The sequence below is a fragment of the Apostichopus japonicus genome, chromosome 8 (assembly GCF_037975245.1).
Source record: "Apostichopus japonicus isolate 1M-3 chromosome 8, ASM3797524v1, whole genome shotgun sequence".
In the NCBI taxonomy this organism is placed as follows: domain Eukaryota; kingdom Metazoa; phylum Echinodermata; class Holothuroidea; order Aspidochirotida; family Stichopodidae; genus Apostichopus; species Apostichopus japonicus.
Window position 1 is genome coordinate 6,239,289 of NC_092568.1, and position 20,671 is coordinate 6,259,959.

A 20,671-nucleotide genomic window follows, 5' to 3' on the forward strand; every position below is an offset into this window, starting at 1 on the left:
GATAGAATAAAGTGCTAACCACTGGCCTAAATTTCATGCAAGAGTCCATGCATGAGATGAGACCACTAAATATTGCCCTCTATTTGGCACCTACAGTACATAGCACTTACTGTACAACAACGTCTAACGTACAGTAGCACCTACAGTACATAGCACCCAAAGTAGCACTTACAATAGCATCTATAGTAGTGCCTACATAGCACCTACAGTAGCACTTACAAGTTACAATAACATCTACAGTACCACTACATAGGACCTACATACCACTCACATTAGCATCTACAATAGCACCAACATCACTTACAATAGAACCTACAGAGCATCTACAGTAGCACCTACACAGCACTTACAATAGCACCTACAGAGCACTTAAAGTAGCACCTACAAAACACCCAAAGTAACACGTACAATATCATCTATAGTAGTGCCTACATATCACCTAAAGTAGCATCTAAAGTAGCACTTACTTAGCATCTATATAGTGCCCCTACATACCATCTACATACCACTCACATTAGCATCTACAGCAGTACCTAAACAGCACTTACAATAGCACCTACAGAGCACCTTAAGTAGCACCTGCAATAGCACCTACATACTGTACCTCAGCACTTATAGTAGTGCCTAAATAGCACTTACAATAGCACCTACAGTAACAGCTATTCTAAGGCCATTACAGATTGGACAACCTCCCTTTGGTCAGCAAATCAGAGGAATGTTCAACAGCATCTACATATTCACGAGCAAACTGCATTTAGATTAAATCCAGTAATCTGTATGTCTCATTAGTCAATCGACTTGCAAATGTATGTATGAAGAAAGAAAATGATGGGTGCAAGACAAACAGAGAGAAATCATCAAAAATAAAAAGGTGAAATGTATACCTGGAGTTCCTGCCATGCAGCATAAACAACAAAGGTAAATCAAATTAAATCAAAATCATACAGAAAGAGAAAAGAATAATACAAATACACAAATAAACGGATGATATTAGAGAATATACAGTAATATTGACAACACAACTCCATCATAGGGAAGTAAGGGCCAATGAAAAAGGGTTATTTGACATTACTCTACAATAGCCTGTGACTGAAGAAGTAATGTAATACACCTCTGAAATATCTTTTAAACAGTGTGAATGTTCAAGGGTTTCCCAGTGGGCTGAATGTTTCATCGGACAACGAAGCATCATTGACCAGCCAAGAAGACAAACAGTATTAAAAGCCTTAAGGTACACTGACCTTAATATCAAAATAATCATCTTTGCTGTTGAGACATACAGTAAAGCTGTACACAGAGTCCAGATTATACAGTCTTTGCATGATTAGATAAGACTACTCTATCAGATTTGTTATCACTTTTCATCTATTCTGATAGGTTCATCAAACTGACTGTATTTAGAGAACAAACCTGTTAAGAACTGTGTATTCAAATTTAATGACTTGCTGAAGTGTTGTACTGTAAAACGAAAAGCTTCTTCAGGTATAACACCAGCTCACTAGCTGGACTAGAGTTTCACAATATTATCTTCTGCTAACATATATGCAAGAGTTTCAACATTCTACTAGTTAAAATCCTATTTTCACTGGCATTTTCCTACAGTACTATAGATTACCACACATACAGTATCCTTACTGTACAGGCTTTTGATTGCAGTGTGATAATATTTGCTTGTAATAAGCAGTAAAAGAAGCTTATCTTACAGTAGGTTGGGAAATGTTGGGAATTCTTTGAACTGGCAAAATAACTGAATAATATGTATATGTAGATGTTCTTAATGCCTACTGGCAGAAATATGCCATTTTGTTTGTTTTAACTGGCAAATGGTAAGTTAATTACCATAGTTACAGTGTACCTATTTGAATTACAGTATTGCTAGGCTCAGATGCAATGTGTTTGAAGAGTGTACATGATTCTCAGAGAGATCTCATCTGAGGATGTTTGATTCAGAGCTGTCAAATGCAAATGAGATTGAGTGAGGCTGGTTTGGGTAGGAATACCTCTACACATTCAAATTCAAACACTCAATGAATCTCTAGGGTTCTACATGAGAACAACCCTACATCACTGACATACGGAAAGATACATTAACAATTCAACAGCTCATATAAGTCACCTTTTCCAAGGAAGGTTAGGAAACTTCACTAAAACTCTGTATTTTTAAGGATTAATTACTCTAGGAGCCTATTGGAGGTCTATGTTACAAACGCACAGCTGCCAAGAAAAAATAGTTATTCCATTTGAATGACTACTCTTGAACACCACAGACAACGGAAGATGATGATCCTTACTTATTCAATGAATAAATTCAACACACCAAACATACAGGCAGGAGTCAGTGACAGCTTTCCATATATAGCGGGGTTTTAGTTCTTACTAATAGCAATCATGAATAAGCAGAGTTAATCATAGCATGCCACAGATTGGAGCGAGGATTTTATTATTGCTCAGATGCTTGATTAGTACTGACACTGATGCGTGTGATACTACAAATTACTAGCATTGTCAGTCAGAATATCTATACATCCATGTGTGATGAGTGTACTGCTGATCTGTGTGATGTATTAGGTATTACTATAGCAATGAAATGTCATTACATATACACACATGCTCGATGAATACTGAATATGTGATAATGTATATTACTAGCAATGCACAGTAACTAGACTATTAGCTCATAGGCCAGTTTGATGAAACTGCTGCTGTGTGTTATAATATTACATATTAAAGTACTAACAATGTAATTGAATAACATACATGTTTGATGTGTTCTGATGCTGTGTGTCATAATATTACATATTAAAGTACTAACAATGTAATTGAATAACATACATGTTTGATGTGTTCTGATGCTGTGTGTCATAATATTACATATTAAAGTACTAACAATGTAATTGAATAACATACATGTTTGATGTGTTCTGATGCTGTGTGTCATAATATTACATATTAAAGTACTAACAATGTAATTGAATAACATACATGTTTGATGTGTTCTGATGCTGTGTGTCATAATATTACATATTAAAGTACTAACAATGTAATTGAATAACATACATGTTTGATGCGTTCTGATGCTGTGTGTCATAATCATACATATTAAAGTACTAACAATGTTATTGAATAACATACATGTTTGATGTGTTCTGATGCTGTGTGTCATAATCATACATATTAAAGTACTAACAATGTAATTGAATAACATACATGTTTGATGCGTTCTGATGCTGATTTGTGTGATATTACATTATCTGCTTTTCAACTATGAACTTGTAGAGTGTTTATGCAATAGTTTGTCTTGAAATTCACATTAAAGTGATTTTTACTCCTTGCCCAAGTTCCTTACCCTTTTTAAATTGTAGGCGAGTTTCTCCAAGATGTACCAGTTATCTTACATGATACATATCCCTATTAAACTGCTACATGTTTTTAACATTTTCTTCCATTACACTTCTAGTCTAATGAAGTAATATATCTGAGTGTCAGAGACTACACAGGCAAAGTTACATTGGGCCTCCAACCCTTAAAAAGCAACTTCAAGATGTTACTTACACACTGCATATGCTGATGGCTGAATAGTTCTACTGAACATTGCTTGCAACTGCCAAAATGTGAACACAGTCCAATTAATTATTTTGCAAATGCAAAAGGCCCTGTAGAGGGCAACAACTACTATTGTCCAGTGTGTTAGTATTTAACACATTTATAGGGACAACAAAGTAACCAGTTGTGAGAAGACAGGTTAGCCAGGAAGCCAAGTAGCTTTACAAATTTATAAACAAAGCTTGTAAAAGAAAGGAAAATTAATCAATCTCTCAGCTTCAAGCTTTTTCTGTTGTTGAGACACAAACTATTGCAATTAACTCACATTATTTGTGTGATTACATTGGATATATCTTCCAATTAATCACCCATGAACTCCGCCAATAACTGCTTTTGTTTTACTTTAAACTGAAATGATTGTGTAACCATGGCAAGTAGTTCAACTGTGTAACAGGATGTTATTAATTAATATCATCAACAATAGTGATTTCAAAGTTCAGAGTGCAGTCTGATCAGTAATGAACATTAAGAAACAAAGACAGGTTGAGTATTACCCATGTATGACATCACAAATTCTTGCACAATAAACTTATTCCAACCAGGAAGCCAAATGCCTCAGTGAATCCTTGCCAATTATTAAGAATTAGCCACAAGATACAAGAATTTTGAGAGTTTTGAATGTTCTTATTACTAAAACTGATCAGCAAGAGTCTTTCACCTACTAACGGTATCTACACAGCAAGTATGAACTGCAAGCAAGGTGTGCCGAAGAATAAGACTAAGTATCATACTACTGACCAATGTTGACACAAAATGACCTTTGACCTCCACAGCAACGTCTACATTAGCTAAAATATGCAGCAAAAAATGACTAATCTTAACCTGATATTTGTATTAAAAAAACATTTATAAAATAGTTTGAAACATATTTTGGAGAATAAAACATGAAAGGAAGCTACATATCTGGGTTTGCATTTTATTGACATTACTTTCAGAAGACTCTGTCATTAGGTAAAATACAACCCATTTCTTTTTCACCCATTCACGTCTTCCTTCTTACAGTATTTAAATTTATTGCAGTAGTATAGTTATTTGTCATGAAAAACCTCTTGACAACTTTTCAATGAGCGGCTCAGCGTGGTGGCAAACTTGAAAAGTAATGAAAGCTATTCACTAGTGTTGCTTTAAGTGCTGTTCAGCGTCTGTTGACTCTAATCTTATGAATATGTGACAATATTTCAAGTTCTGTAATAACTTAGAGAGATGTACACAGTACACAGTGTACTGCCTCTTCTCTATAGTATGCCACAACCGCATCATGTCTGTACAACATCCTCCTTTGGATCCAAAATGAAATTAAAGACACATTGCAGGTGTCTGTAATTAAATTTAAAGGAGATCCTGGAAACATTTTGCTCTCTGCCCGAAACAGGGAATGAAGTTCTTATCACTCATTCTCTTCAGTTTCCAAACATGAGTTCCCCAAGGATAATAACATTCATTCTGATCATTAAATAGTGCAGACCAGAGTAATTAAGGAATGATGGAGCCATGGCATAATTCTCTCTGGAAATTCAAGCCTTGAAATCTTCCAATTATTCTAAGAAGTTGCAATTCTAGGTCAAAAATTTGGTTCATATTTACGACTCTTTTAAGTCTGAATAAAGATTTATATGGGTGAACTTTTAGTTCTTGAAAACAGTAGACCCATACATCAGCCTGACAGAAGATCTTATAGATTCCTACACACATATAATCATCTTCACTTCTAATGCTTTGCCTCACTTGATACACACCTGCCACAAACAAGAGCTTAGAAGAAGTCACTCATCAATTTTTGTAAATACTCTCAACTTGACAGCCCTACATTTGACTTTATTAGTTGCAGACAACAGCAAATTGAAGACTGACTGACTGAGACAAGAAGTATGGAAGTGTGGTGGTAATACTTCTACGAGACAATCATGGAAGATATGTTACAAAGGGTACTTATCTAAGTAGTTTAGCGTTCCATATATTCAATAGGATAACCCACAGAAAACTCACACTTCTGTAAACAATGCCTAATGAATGGCCCACAGAGGATCAAACTCAGTTGTAAAACAAGAAACCAAAACTACTCACAGTCCTGAGAATCCAACAGGGAACCACAGCTACCTAGGTGACCAATATAACAGAGCCACCCACTGAGGAAAATATTAACCCACCTCTGGGAAGAAGACCACCAAGGACCAAACCCACCCCTGGAAGCAGTATGACAGGAAGACCACCCAGTACCAAACCCACTTCTGGTTAAGACAACAGAATGACCCACCAAGCACCAAACCCACCAAGGACCAAACCCACCTCTCGAGGCAGGACAACAGAATGACCCACCAAGGACCAGACCCACCTCTGGAGGCAGGACAACAGAATGACCCACCAAGGATCAGACCCACCTCTGGAGGCAGGACAACAGAATGACCCACCAAGGACCAGACCCACCTCTGGAGGCAGGACAACAGAATGACCCACCAAGGATCAGACCCACCTCTGGAGGCAGTACAACAGAATGACCCACCAAGGATCAAACCCACCCCTGGAAGCAGGACAACAGAAAGACCCACCAAGGATCTGATCCACCTCTTAGGCAGGACAACAGAATGACCCACCAAGGATCAGACCCACCTCTGGAGGCAGTACAACAGAATGACCCACCAAGGACCAAACCCACCCTGGAAGCAGGACAACAGAATGACCCACCAAGTACCAAACCCACCTCTGGAGGCAGGACAACAGAATGACCCACTAAGGATCAGACCCACATCTGGAAGCATAACCAATAGTATTGTCCCAAATAACATGTAAGTTACCTTGTCCTACGTTGCCTTCTTCATAGTTTCCAGTTGCTAGTGATCTCTCCCTTAATGCCTGTAACTCTCTAGACATGCTAGACAATCTGTCCTCATCATCTGGGGGCTCGTCAGGGGAAGTTTCACACTGAAAGAAGAAACAAATAACAATAAAATCATTAAACATGTGCCATAGGATTTATGTTTCACACCTAAAATAGTCATAACATCACTATTAGTATCAGAGGACTCCTTCAATAAAGACTGTTTGCATAGAAAACCAAATATCTTACCTATCTTATAAAAGTGCAAAACATCAACAGACTATGATAATTTCTGTGACATCTATTTCTGGAATAGGCACAAGGTAAATATATAAATGTTAGTTTTAAAAGTTAATTTAGTTGTTAATATAAGTTAGTTAAATAAAAGTTAGTGAAATATACAAATTAGTCAACTATAAGTTAACTACTTGTTCAATTTTCATGAAGTGACCAAGAATAAAAATTATACAAAACCCTCTGGAATATTATTAAGATTTTCTTTCTTTATTCAATAATAGTTTAGTGGTAGATTTAAAATGTTACCGTAAAATGCAATATACTTTGAATATGCTAATCAGCACATCTAAAACAGACTAAAAATATATGCCATCAGCAAAATTGGAATAGCAAGATTTATAGTCACAAGAGTTATGAACCCTAACAACCCATAAGCAATACACATTATTGCCCATATAAAGCCATTATTGTTACGCAAAGAACATCTAGTCAAATCTGATGTTAATATGAGCATGACCTACTTTCAGTCCCAATGACTATACATGTATCTAATGAACCAACATAACAATAATGCTTTCATGACACTGTCTACAGTAGTATGCAATCTCCATACACTTGTTTGTACACAAAACTATATGTGTCCATGGGAGAGATGGGCTATAGTATGTGCTTGTAGTATATCAGTGCATTACTGTGTCTATGTCAATACTGTATACTTGTAGTTCTGTGGTTATATTATTGTATGTACTTGTAGTTCTATGGTTATATTACTGTATGTACTTGTAGTTCTGTGGTTATATTATTGTATGTACTTGTAGTTCTATGGTTATATTACTGTATGTACTTGTAGTTCTGTGGTTATATTATTGTATGTTCTTGTAGTTCTGTGGTTATATTATTGTATGTACTTGTAGTTCTGTGGTTATATTATTGTATGTACTTGTAGTTCTGTGGTTATATGATTGTATGTACTTGTAGTTCTATGGTTATATGATTGTATGTACTTGTAGTTCTGTGGTTACATTACTGTATGTACTTGTAGTTCTGTGGTTACATTATTGTATGTACTTGTAGTTCTATGGTTATATTACTGTATGTACTTGTAGTTCTGTGGTTATATTATTGTATGTAGTTGTAGTTCTATGGTTATATTATTGTATGTACTTGTAGTTCTGTGGTTATATTATTGTATGTACTTGTAGTTCTATGGTTATATTATTGTATGTAGTTGTAGTTCTATGGTTATATTATTGTATGTACTTGTAGTTCTGTGGTTATATTATTGTATGTACTTGTAGTTCTATGGTTATATTATTGAATGTACTTGTAGTTCTGTGGTTATATTATTGTATGTACTTGTAGTTCTATGGTTATATTACTGTATGTACTTGTAGTTCTGTGGTTATATTATTGTATGCACTTGTAGTTCTATGGTTATATTACTGTATGTACTTGTAGTTCTATGGTTATATTATTGTATGTACTTGTAGTTCTATGGTTATATTACTGTATATACTTGTAGTTCTATGGTTATATTATTGTATGTACTTGTAGTTCTATGGTTATTTTACTGTATGTGCTTGTAGTTCTATTGTTATATCAGGGAGTAGCAGAGGTGGAAGAGAGAGAGAAGAGTAGTGGTGGAAGAGCAGAGAGAAAGAGAAGGGAAAGAGAGAGTGGTTGATCGCTGGGGAGTCGAAAGAACAAACAAGGGACAATGTACACAATACCCTACAGGTGCTACATGGTTTAGCTTGGTTTATAGTAAACCTAAACCCTGTAGAACTTTTAGGGTGTTTTTCATATTGTCCCTCATATGCTCTTCCGACTCTCCTACTATCAGCCAATTGTCGAGGCACACAAAAAGCATCTGAGAAAGGACACCACTGCCCCTGCCACTTTGGTGACTACTCAAGGAGATGTAGACAAGCCAAACTTTAGTGCCTTGAACTGGAAATCCTTTGTACTGGAAGGCTAGATATCATCAGTGTTTTTGGTGCATGGGTATGTGTAAGTAGACATCTACATGTCCTTTCTGTGTTATTGGATGAGGTTTCCATATGGAAGTGTCTTGGTAAATTTTATCGAGGGGTTTGTAATTTCGAATGGGTTGCCAAGATCCATCCCACTTTTTAGTGATAAATAATGAGGATCTGAAGAGCCTTTCCCAATACAGTACCTCTATGACTGCCTGTTTATCAACACCAAAATCTCCCCCTCTAGCACTACCTTTTGAACAGGATCAGTGGGTGTTGGTGCAACTCTTCCCCCATCCCTGAAAGGCAGACCAGAGGTAAACTCTATTCTGTATCCCACAGATACTTGCCAATACGTGCACAATACTGATGGGCAAACCATCTTAATCAACACATTTGCTCCTAACAAGAAGACCGACGTGAAGTTCATGCCCCAGCGGGCCGCTACGTCATCGACTAGCATCTCTTCCAACTTTCTTTGCTCTGGGTCTCTGAACTGACAAGATGAAGAACCCTGCGCCACATGCAGCTTCTCGCTTGCCTCCTGGGGAACCGCAAGACACCTGAATAAACTTTTCCGTGCGACCTATGGAACCTGAATTGCCCTGTCTGCTTTTGCTGGAAAGGATGTCCATCTCTTTTCCCTGCAATGGCTTCGGACTTGTCATATTGATGCATCCACCGCCAGCTCCAGAGGCAACGCCACTCCCCCTATGGGGGGGGGCTCCTCCTTCTCCACACTTCTGGGAGTATACTCTTCTGACACTCTTTTGAAACTGAATGGGTTGTCTAGTTCGTCCTCCGAGTCTGAGAGCAGGACCGATGCTCTACAGTGCAGGACATCTCCCTCATCAGCCAGGGTCTCTACCTGCTCTGGCTTCACTACCTTGAATATTCAGGGTTTACAGTTTATTGCTCTCAGTGTGTTTTAGTTTGCTAAGCAGATCCAGAAAGACAAATCTGAAACTAGAGGACTCAATAATGATATACGAGCACAGAGTAAGTATGTAAACAGACCTCAAGAAAAGCTCTTGAAACTACTCCCCATTTGTCAAGTGTGAAGTAATTCACTCACTTCTGATAATGTGAGATTTTAGTCTTCATACAGTTATAGAGATTCAATGTTTATGGAGTACAGAGCCTAAGACAATTCTGACTTACACATGTCACTGTGTAATGTACCTAAGTAAATGATCTTTCTTGGCATACTCAAGTTAAACTTAAGCAATCTAAAGCAAGGGAAGTACCAAGTCAAATCCTGTGACAGAATCATGACCATGATGACTAAACATAGTTTGTCTCAAACAATTCAAAGACTCCCATTGTCATAGAATGGCGATGCAGGTAGCATGGTTCTATAAAAATCACTGTTGTACCAAGCTACAGTACAGCAGATCTAAAACATCAACGACAAACTTTAATTTTTTCGATTGGGCAAGGAATTGTAAATACGCATCAAATTTTTATGACTAAGCTTATTTCATCACATATTATTATATAGGGCTCATCTTGAAACCATTCCCAGCTATATATGGCAACATAAGAAATTTTAAATGCTTTCGATAAAGAGATTCAAACAGATAAATGTAGTTAATCAATTCAGACTGGAAGCTATGAAACATATTTATAACATGAAATCAGTACCTTTGTTCATTGTTGAAGTTTGAAAGGCAAAAACAGTATTTGTACAGTAACTTATTATTAATGCAAGCAACTTAACCTGACATTAGACCAGCTAGAGCTACAGTGTGAAGGTACTGTACATTTTCATGAAAACCTAGTTATGCCGTCACTTACTTTGAGAAATCTATTACCTTCTTTGCCAATTCACATTAATGAGAGTAAACAGCAACTACTTCCCAGAGGGAGGAATGTTTGCAATGACAGACTTTGCATTCCAGTGTAGGCCAGTGAAGGTAATGAAAAACTGAGGTTTCACTAGCTCTTCTAAATGTCGAACAAAGTGCATTTTCAAGTCTCCAAAGGCAAATTCTACCCGCCTATAGCGAGGGCATTTATCGAGGCCTAGTAGTTAAATGCTAAAAAGGGGAAATGAACTGTTAGATCTCACAGAAGACAACTGCATGGTTGCTACGTGTCAGGTATACTAGTCGTTTCTAAGAGTGGGATTGGATACAACAAGTTGCTGTCTCAAATGAATCTTTGGGAGTCTTTTATTCTGACAAAAGAAACGAACTGGTTCTCTGGAATGGGTGAGAAGTTAACTTACTTGGAAACAGGAAGCCAGAAGGTAAATGATAAACGTCCAAGAGAAAAGGCTGAGAATGTAACTGTTAGGTTAAAGTAACTTGGAATTTAACCAAAACTTCAGAATAGAAGACACTGCTACCAAACAAATTGTGTGTAATTATAAGCAACACACTTCTAGAAAGAAATAATTTGACTATTGCTGAATTAACCAACGTCCAAATTTATAATTTACAGTCATTAGGATGAAACTACAGTATAAGCCAATAATGGAAACCTAAACCAATGGAACGTACATGTTAATGAGCTACTAGAAGAACTGTGACAGAGTTGGACAGAAAACAGCTAGTGTTTAACTTTTGAAATTATTTACCTTTAAATGGTTCCCAAGAGTAAAACTAATTCATATTCCATGACAGAGCCTGATTCAATTTTTATGGTTTGTTTAAAACAAGAATTCAAACAATCCAGGGGCATCACCGATTCACCTTACATTCACCAGATACAAAATGCTCCGACTGTTAACCGATCAAAGCAGATAGGAACTGCCTCGCAGGCCCAGACTCCATCCCAGTAGGCTTACATGAGGTACTCAAGATATAGTACATTGCCAGATACAAAATGCTCCTGTTAACTGATCTTAGCCGATAGGAACTGCCTCGCAGGCCCAGACTCCATCCTAGTAGGCTTACATGAGGTACTCAAGATGTACAATACATTGCCAGATACAAAATGCTCCTGTTAACTGATCATAGCAGATAGGAACTGCCTCGTAGGCCCAGACTCCATCCTAGAAGGCTTACATGAGGTACTCAAGATGTACAATACATTGCCAGATACAAAATGCTCCTGTTAACTGATCATAGCAGATAGGAACTGCCTCGCAGGCCCAGACCCCATCCTAGTAGGCTTACATGAGGTACTCAAGATATAGTACATTGCCAGATACAAAATGCTCCTGTTAATATAGCAGATATGAACTGCCTCGCAGGCCCAGACTCCATCCCAGCAGGCTAACATGAGGTACTCAAGATGTACAATACATTGCCAGATACAAAATGCTCCTGTTAAACTGATCATAGCAGATAGGATCTGCCTCCCAGGCCCAGACTAAAGTCGCCATCTAAGTAGGTTTACATGAGTTACTCAAGATGTACAGTACATTGCCAGTCCTGTAGTACTGCACATATTACACAAATCAAACACACAAAATATTGTATGGGATGGAAATATTATGACAAGCTTTTGTAATCAGGTAAGGTTTAGAGACTTAGAATGTACAAGAGGTATGTAATGCCTTGAGTGGCTCTCATACTCACTAAAATATTCTAAGTTCTCTACAGCATGTTTATTATAGACGATATCGTTTTGCATTCAGTTCCATTAGTTTCTTAGTGTTTTGTTATGACCTACTTGTGCTCTAACATATATCTGTAAACAGATGTAAAGTTGAGGATATCCAGCCAGAAAGATTCCCTCTGCTATTAGGGATGATGATGGTAATGATGACTTTCTACATCGATAGAGAGGAATGTTCAGAGAGATTGACTTTGTACATGGATAGAGAGGAACAGAGAGATCAGACTGTGTCATGCATACTGTATTCCCAACAACGACTCTTTATATAAAGATGTGAAGACGTCATCACACACTGCCATATAGTTCTCCCTCAGGTATAATGGAGAATGTGTATAACATTCTTGAATGAAGTATGTCCAGACAAAAACTAAGTGGATTGGGGGAGCAAAAAATTCAGGGAAAAGAGAAACGACCCATTTATAAGATACCATATGATGTAAAAAAAATCATACCTTCCTCTTCATAGTCTCATGAAGATGAAGTTCAAAAAATGTGTGAACCTGCAGACAAACTTAACTGCTTGACCTGACATAGGATGTTCGTAACTAATATCAGAAACTTGAGACATAGAGATATGCACAATGTTGAAAAAATGCTAATAAAGAGAAGTCAAACTGATTATTAATGTTATAAAATAAGACAAACCAGTATAAGAATTAGGACATACTACCAGATCATGTTTAAACAATACCCTTAATAAAACAGCTATCATAGACGTCATCAAAGGCAAAAGAAAATAACCCTCACCTCATTAGTTTAGACTTTCACACATTTTGACAGGCAATTCTTTGGATCGTCAAAAAAATTTCATTTCTTTTAAATTTGCACTGTATTTGACAAATTCCTTTGCTTTGGTAATATGACAGAGACATATTGCAAGGACATTAATCTAGGTTAAACACATCATGCCTTTGGTGTAGTGCATAGCTGGCAGCTCCAACTGTACTTTTTTATAGTCCTGTTTCTTTGTGTGTTTCTCCTGGTAGTACATATTATTATACATGATTGTCTCTTTCCCGTCCAGGTCACCAGTGCTCCCTGTAACATATCGTCTACGTACGTACGTGGTCTGTAGATTTATATCCTTAGGATCTCAGATTTGTCTGCTTTTAGTTAATGTGAAGAGAAGTCTGTCATCCCATAACAGGATTGCACATGAATGTCTGCTATGTACAGCAGAATCCAATTCATTTATGCTTCAAAGGCCCACAGGAACAGATCAATTCCAACATAATGGAAAATATAATCCCAAATCTGGTAGAGACAGCAAGGGGGGGAACAAAACATGAAACAGCTGACAGTAAATCAAATTATACCAGAAACTTATCAATTGGAAAACACTGAGCTATCGGTGAAGAACATCAAATGAAAAATTGGACATGAAATAGGAAATTGGACAAGAATGGGGGGAACTGTGCATTTACAGAGATGATCTGACGCTGAGAAATTAAAAGCAGGACACAGTCTACCAATCAAGTCTGTTGCATTTAACAGTCCAAGAGGCGATAGTTAGCGAGACATGATGAGAAAGACCATACAGTACAAAGAGAAAGAATGCAGGCAAAATCCTGAATCATAAATTAATCTGCACTCTTAATATATAATGAAAGTACACACAAAATGCAGAGATAGGTGAGCAGAACAGTTTTGTAGATATTGAGTAATATTTCCTTCTTATGACATAATTCTCTGACAACTCTAGCATTTAAATTGCATCAATCAGTGAATGTAATTGTTACAAGTGTGATTAAGTTTGAGCACGTAAGAAAACAATTTATAACTTGAGACTGCTTTTATGACATGAAGCTTTCTATATCAGTGATATTTTCTAATGACAAGAACCATCACCGGTAAGTAATTTGTTGATATTACCGTCTCTCTCACGTTTCCGGCTCAGTTTCTCAAAATGAAACCTAAGAGTTGTTGGGAGAAACTTGAAAAGCCTTAAGTAAGCAATTCACTTACATTGGCATGTAATTAAAGTAGGATCTATGTTGTGAGGTGGCTGAGCTACACAAACTAAGAGCACAGCTCATTTAAATGACTCACACCACTCACAGAGAGAGAGAGAGAGAGATAGAATCACATCGGCAACAAGAAACAGGAGCAATACAGCCATTAATATTGTCACTGTTGCTCTTGTGTTACTCACCACAGTTGTGTCCTACAAAGCATCAATCACATTGGATGACGCTCACGCAACTTTGGATTGCACGTCACAATAATATATACACAACACAGTATCAAATCAGCTTTAATATCTGCAGACACTTCACAAGAATGAGCCTTGTTTGTAGTGGCTGACTAAACATAACAACAGCGACAGAAATACTGCCAAGACACAAACAACCCTCAAAATTAGAATCCGGTCACTTTACACAAGATGCTTTCTTTCAGCTGGAAATATCTTCCCAGTTTCTAATTACAAACCTCTAATAACAAGACTTTTAATAAGCTAGATCAAATTAAAACAAAATTTTGTGGCATACAGACTACAAAGACTAACAAAAAAGAAAGACAAAAAATCTTTTTGACCTCACGAAAAGATATGAGCTGATGTCACCTTCCATTCTAATGTTGGAGATCCTAATATGAATGTTTTGATAACAAAAGAATATTGTATCTCTGGGTCTACTCACACCCCAAAAGTATCTTGACCCTCACAAACTATCCAGCCCCTCTCTATAAGCATTGATATAGTACTGTATGTACCTATATCACTGCATAATATACTGTTAATCTGTAAATCTCACCAAAACTGGTAACAGAGTATGCCACTTTGACAATCAAAGGACCACTACTGTATAGTCTGTATGTACCTAAGCATCAAATATTCAAGTACGAGTCAGTGTTTATTTTGGACCTGCAAGCCATTATGAAGTTGCTGTGAATCAATCACATATTACGATTAATGCCTGATCAAGATAATGGCATAAACTTTTCAAATCTTGCAAACTTATTAGCTTGACTTTTTAGTAATCAATGTATATTCACCGCTGACATGGTCAGACACAAATGTAACCTAACCTTAACGAACCTAACCCTAACGAACCTGACAAGAGGTAATTTGACCACTTGTACGTCTGAATTAAAACCTTTTGCCAACTTTAACGATTGACAATTTCTCTTTCTTTCCTTTGTGGGGTTGGACAAGCAATGTTGTCTGTGCATAAAGTGTCCTCCAAATCCATACTGTGGATGTATTCCACGTATATGGTTCTTCACTGCAGAGATTGATTACACATGTACCGTTCTGTGTTTACTAATTAATACTACTTCAAGGGTTCAATAGTGTTTTGCAGTACTTGCTTCCTGCTCATTAGCTGTTTTGTAATGCTCTGAATTATGCAGTAGACTACTGGAAATTGGGTGTAAATATTTCAATAAGAAAAGGCCACTGGACAGAAACCTGTCATTCATGTTTCTTCAGGCAATTACTTGCTAATTAGTGAATATATGTGCATGAGAAACTGGACATACAGTAGTAGTACTTACTGACAGAGTAGTGAATGAATGGCAGAAATTTCCCTGATAGTGTAAAACACAGTGTTTGAGACTTCAAACTCTGAATCATTCTTTAAACTGAAAGGACTACTCCTGAGTAGCCTGGCATACTATAATCATACGTATCACACCAGGTTTGCCACACCAGGGGAGGGGCGGGGGAGATTACATAAAAGTGCGAGATGATGATGGTGTTCATGAGTTTATGGGTGTGATGCAGAGTTCAGGAGGATGTTATCATCAGGTGTCTGACCAGGTGTGATGTGTGTGTGACAACAACGGAGGGGGGGTGGGGGGAGGGAGATTACATAAGAGTGAAGGGTGTGAGATGATGAGGGTGTTTGTGAGTTTATGGGTATGATGCAGAGTTCAGACGGGTGATATCATCAGGTAACTAGCCAGGTGTGATGTGTGTGTTCAACAGAACAGGGGTACCACCATAGTGATGAGCCTGTCATCATGGGGGTGTTTGGTGAATAGTAAAAAGTTTATGCTTACTTGGAACATTTCATCTAACTCTTCAATGACTTGCTCTGCTGTAACTACTGGATAATCTTCATTGTCATCTTCATCAACGGGGGTAGTGGTGGACCCTGAGAGGACCATGGAATGCATGTCAAGGCTCTGTGCCAGATCATCATCCTCTGGAAGATCAAGGGAATCACCTTCCACCTGAGAATAAATAAAACAACAAGATCTTCATCTAACTAATGCCAAAGTAATCTTTGAAGCTAGAGGATTATCTTCAAGAAATTTAACTTTTGAAGGATTAAGCTCATTCCTGATGAACTTAGTTAGATTAGGTGTGATGTCAAAGGTCATTTGAGATAACACATTCAGAAAAAGGCTTGTATTTTACCTATTCATCGAAAAAGAAAAGACAACACAGGTTACAGTAGGACTATTTTAGAAGGATTCTCTACTAATCCAGAATATAAGGAAATGTAATTTCAATATTTTATTACTCAGAAGAGTTTTAGTCTGAGACCTTGTACAGTAACACTCTGACACTAGTGTAGGGTAGTAATGTATACAGGATAACATATTTCACTTTCAGCATGCACACTTGCGGCATCAAATGAATGATTGAGAAGCTTACCAAATGAAAATATTAAACAGTAGGCAGACTTTGTTCAAGAGAGTAATACAGTCTGCAAGTGGACGCTATTTTGCTGCCGATCTTTTGCCTTCCAGGATTAATCAACATCACAAACATTTCAAGCTGGATGGTGAGTTCTTAGAATGGGATTGCAATGAATAATCCTAGAAATGAAACTAGCTGAACAATGATAGGGTCTTTTCTTTGCTTCAACAGATATTCTGACAAACATGAACAGCTTCTTTTCCACACGTGAAATAGTAAATTATAAAACACAATAGGTCATTGTCTCTTTGTTTGTTTCTTTATTTTGTAACTAGATTAAATGATTTAACAACTTTTCTCACAGGATTATGAGCAAATGGACTGACGGACTGATTTGACAGTGCAAATAACGGTATTTAAGACAAGCATTTTAGTAATGTACATTGCAGTATAATTTGAGGTTTTTTACTGCTACATTTGTTTTATTTTTATATTTCATAGGGTCCTTGATTCATCACGACTGGTGCCCCTCCTGATTGTATTATACTGTACCAATTGTAGGTCAAGGCATACAGCACTTCTAACAATAGATATTACAAACTTTACTACTGCATTTGCTAAATTCATTTCATCCCAGTTTACAAACTAAAGTATAATAGTAATAGTTTATTTTTGTCCCACACCACATGCTACATATATAATACAGTCTCAATTTATATATAATGAAGGCATATATAACATGGTGTGAAGGAAGTAAACTAAAAACCCCTTGAGGGCATGTCGAGAGCTTACTGTACTCCCTGACAATAAACAGACACAAACAGAAGAAAGACAAACAGACATTAGTCATTTAAATTAGAAGCACTGAAGCTGATAATACCCATGTCCTAGTTTTGCCCCACTCCCCCCGCCCCCACTCCACTCCACTCCAATTTTACTGACACATCACTTACATATGTAGTACGTTCATGCAATCACCTAATGTGTAATTACGTCAATGACATCACTAAAAAACAAGGAGATTAAAACAGTAAGACTAGTACATGCTGATATAATGCTTTGTAAAATTATTCCTAAAAAATTGTAAACTTGGCTTGCAAATCAAAGAGTTACCAAACATTTACAGCCCGGTAACGTTATGAACTTTGTGAGAAACGTGAGAGGGTGACAAGGATCCACACAATATGAGCATGTCGGGTACCATTTTTGTGTATGAAACTATTTTGCTTGAAGAAATGAGAATAGTTACTCACAGGAACATGACAGGAACCAGACAAAATTAATGAGCAATAGTTTAAGTGAGGATAAATTAAAGTAAGATATATATCATTTCTAATATACATTCTTAGGGTTAATATACTTCAGTAATGCCAATAATACCAACGACCATTGCAACTTGTGAAGAAATATACGATGTGTAATTAACCCAACTTTAATAGTTTCGAGTCAATGATGGCACCTAAGAATTTAGTTTATTGACTTGTCGAAGTCATTGACCATTTACAGATATATTGAAATCGTTATCTGTAAGGTAGGCAGAATTATTGACTAGGAAATAATTAGTTAATTAGAAGCAAACCAGTCAAGGAAAATTTTGAGTTCATTTATATTTTCCTTGATTTTGGGAGTATCACAAAGCCTGCCCAGGCTGCAATACTGTGTTGATGTATTTGTGGGGAAGTTTGTTGGAAATATTTCCAGATGATTAACCTTACCTCTGCCTCTCCTTCTCCCTGCTGTTATACACATTGCACTTGACAATTGCAGACTTGGTTCATTACCTGTGCTATTTTATATCCAGGTTTTTATTATATCTTATGCTCCAGTGGTTACCTATCATCTGATTATAATAATGCAATAACTCTCCACATTGACACAATGGTTGATTCTTCTTGTTAATGTTGGCTCAGTCAGGACAGAAGACTATCAACTCTGTGTTCTAGTTAGTCATTTTACAGACTATTGTCAGATACAGTAGGGTCATGATTGTTACACAGTTTCAAGATTATGAATATAATGCAAAGTTATTAGTTTGTGTATTATGTTTGTGTAGCTAATAGAGGGTAATGGTCGGGCTTTTATAAATGAAACAGATAGGTCTAAAAGAAATTCATCAACTAAAGCTTTTGACACCATTGACCACAACATACTCCTTAGTAACTCTCTTACTGTGGTCTCAGAGGTATCTAGCTGGTGTCATAGCTCTACCTGGCACATAGAAAGCAGTTTACTGCTTTCAATGGTACAAATTCAGATATGAATGGCACTAAGTGTGGGGGGGGGGGTTCTGCAAGGCTCCACATTAGGACCACCTTTCTTCATTATTTATGTAAATGATCTTCATAATCTCTCTCAGAATGCCTCACTTGTTCTGTTTGCTGACGATATACACACATTTTCTTCTCCAGATGACAATAGTCCACAAAGACTTGAAATGACTATCTGCCATTAACTGAAATTATTATTGCAAGTGGTACCTTCTTTTTACATAAAGCCTTAATAAAATCTGTAACGTCGGCAAACTTCATTGCAGAAGACAAATTTGAAATTGAACCGTTCTAGTTATTAATTAGGAATGTGTGAAAAGTCAAACATAGTGAAAAACATGATTCACTATAATGCAGCAAAACCAGGTTTCTTATGAAATACATAAGACAGTTTTATAAAATGAATGGAAAATTTTCAAAAAGCTGGCTACTGCCTGAGTTCATACATTTGACACTGTAAAATGGCTTAGTTTATCGAATGGACCTGAAATTACCTGCAAACACCTGTACAGCGGTTATCAAAAGAAAGGACTAACAATATTCGCTTATGTGTTGTGAAGTATGTACAGGACATAGTAATATGTCAAACTCAGTCATCAGGCAACACTACACCCTAAGAGAAAGTCTGTTACCAATACTATTTCATAATGGCAAGACCATTACTATTAATCAGGAAAACTCTAACAACTCTTTATCTAGTTTCAAAATGAATCCAACTCCTTCCTCTCTTGGAAGAATCCCTCCAGGCATTCTTTAAGTCTTGAACTCACCTCATTAAGTAAAATGCATTATAATTATGAAGGATGGTTTATAGGAGTAGCATCTTATCGACTGATATACATATAATGGCTGGAAGCAACCATCTTCTTACATCTATACAGTATGCATGATGTCAGCAGTAAGCAAGAATGCTGGTATTAACTACGTACTGCACAGACAAGGCATAACTTAGAAAACTACAATGCATGACGATGACTGTCAACTTAACACATTTAAAGGTAAATTTAAATCTGAAAATTCCATGAAAGAGGGATGTTTATTAATGGAACTGACCTCTGTATGTATGTTACATTTCAACTACTGTACATTTCTAATGTCAGAGAATGGTAATTACTGTACATATACACATGTATATAAATGTTATATTCAGCAACAAATAACATGTGATTCAGAGCTTAATGAAGAATGAATCTTAAACTGATGCTAGCTTCATCAATTAAGGAATATATTGCAACCTCAATCGTTATCTCTGTCATGTTGCTTTACAACTACAAACTGTACATGATGTATGATGTAATCTTACCCTTCTCTGTGATAAGTTTAGCGAGGGAAGATGCAGTTCTCTTGTTTTTGAGGTTTCCCAGTCTAGTGGCATAACATGCCCCATGTGTTCGGTCATTTCTTTCCATAGTCTGTGGAGAAAAAGTCAGAGTATTAAAGCAAAATTAATACTTTTAGAGGTTACCATGAGGTCATGTCACTTATTGATCACTGAAGGTACAATACCTACAGTTGTTTCATCATATTATATATGCAGGTGGGAGCATCCATTTAGTGCACCGGTGATGTAATGTACTGCTCCAAGGTGCAGTGCTACAGTACTCATCATATTACATAT

General features: G+C 36.8%; 1 protein-coding gene across 1 annotated transcript in view; it reads right to left on the reverse strand.

The window, feature by feature from the left end:
* Positions 1-20,671, reverse strand: part of LOC139970517 (fasciculation and elongation protein zeta-2-like) — a 71,387-nt gene that overhangs the window by 33,804 nt on the left and 16,912 nt on the right. The window contains exons 2-4 of the mRNA XM_071976287.1: positions 20,357-20,465; positions 16,201-16,374; positions 6,396-6,522 (exon numbers count right to left, since the gene is read on the reverse strand). Coding sequence (XP_071832388.1) covers positions 6,396-6,522; positions 16,201-16,374; positions 20,357-20,465 — 410 coding nt within the window. The remainder of the gene's footprint in view (positions 1-6,395; positions 6,523-16,200; positions 16,375-20,356; positions 20,466-20,671) is intronic.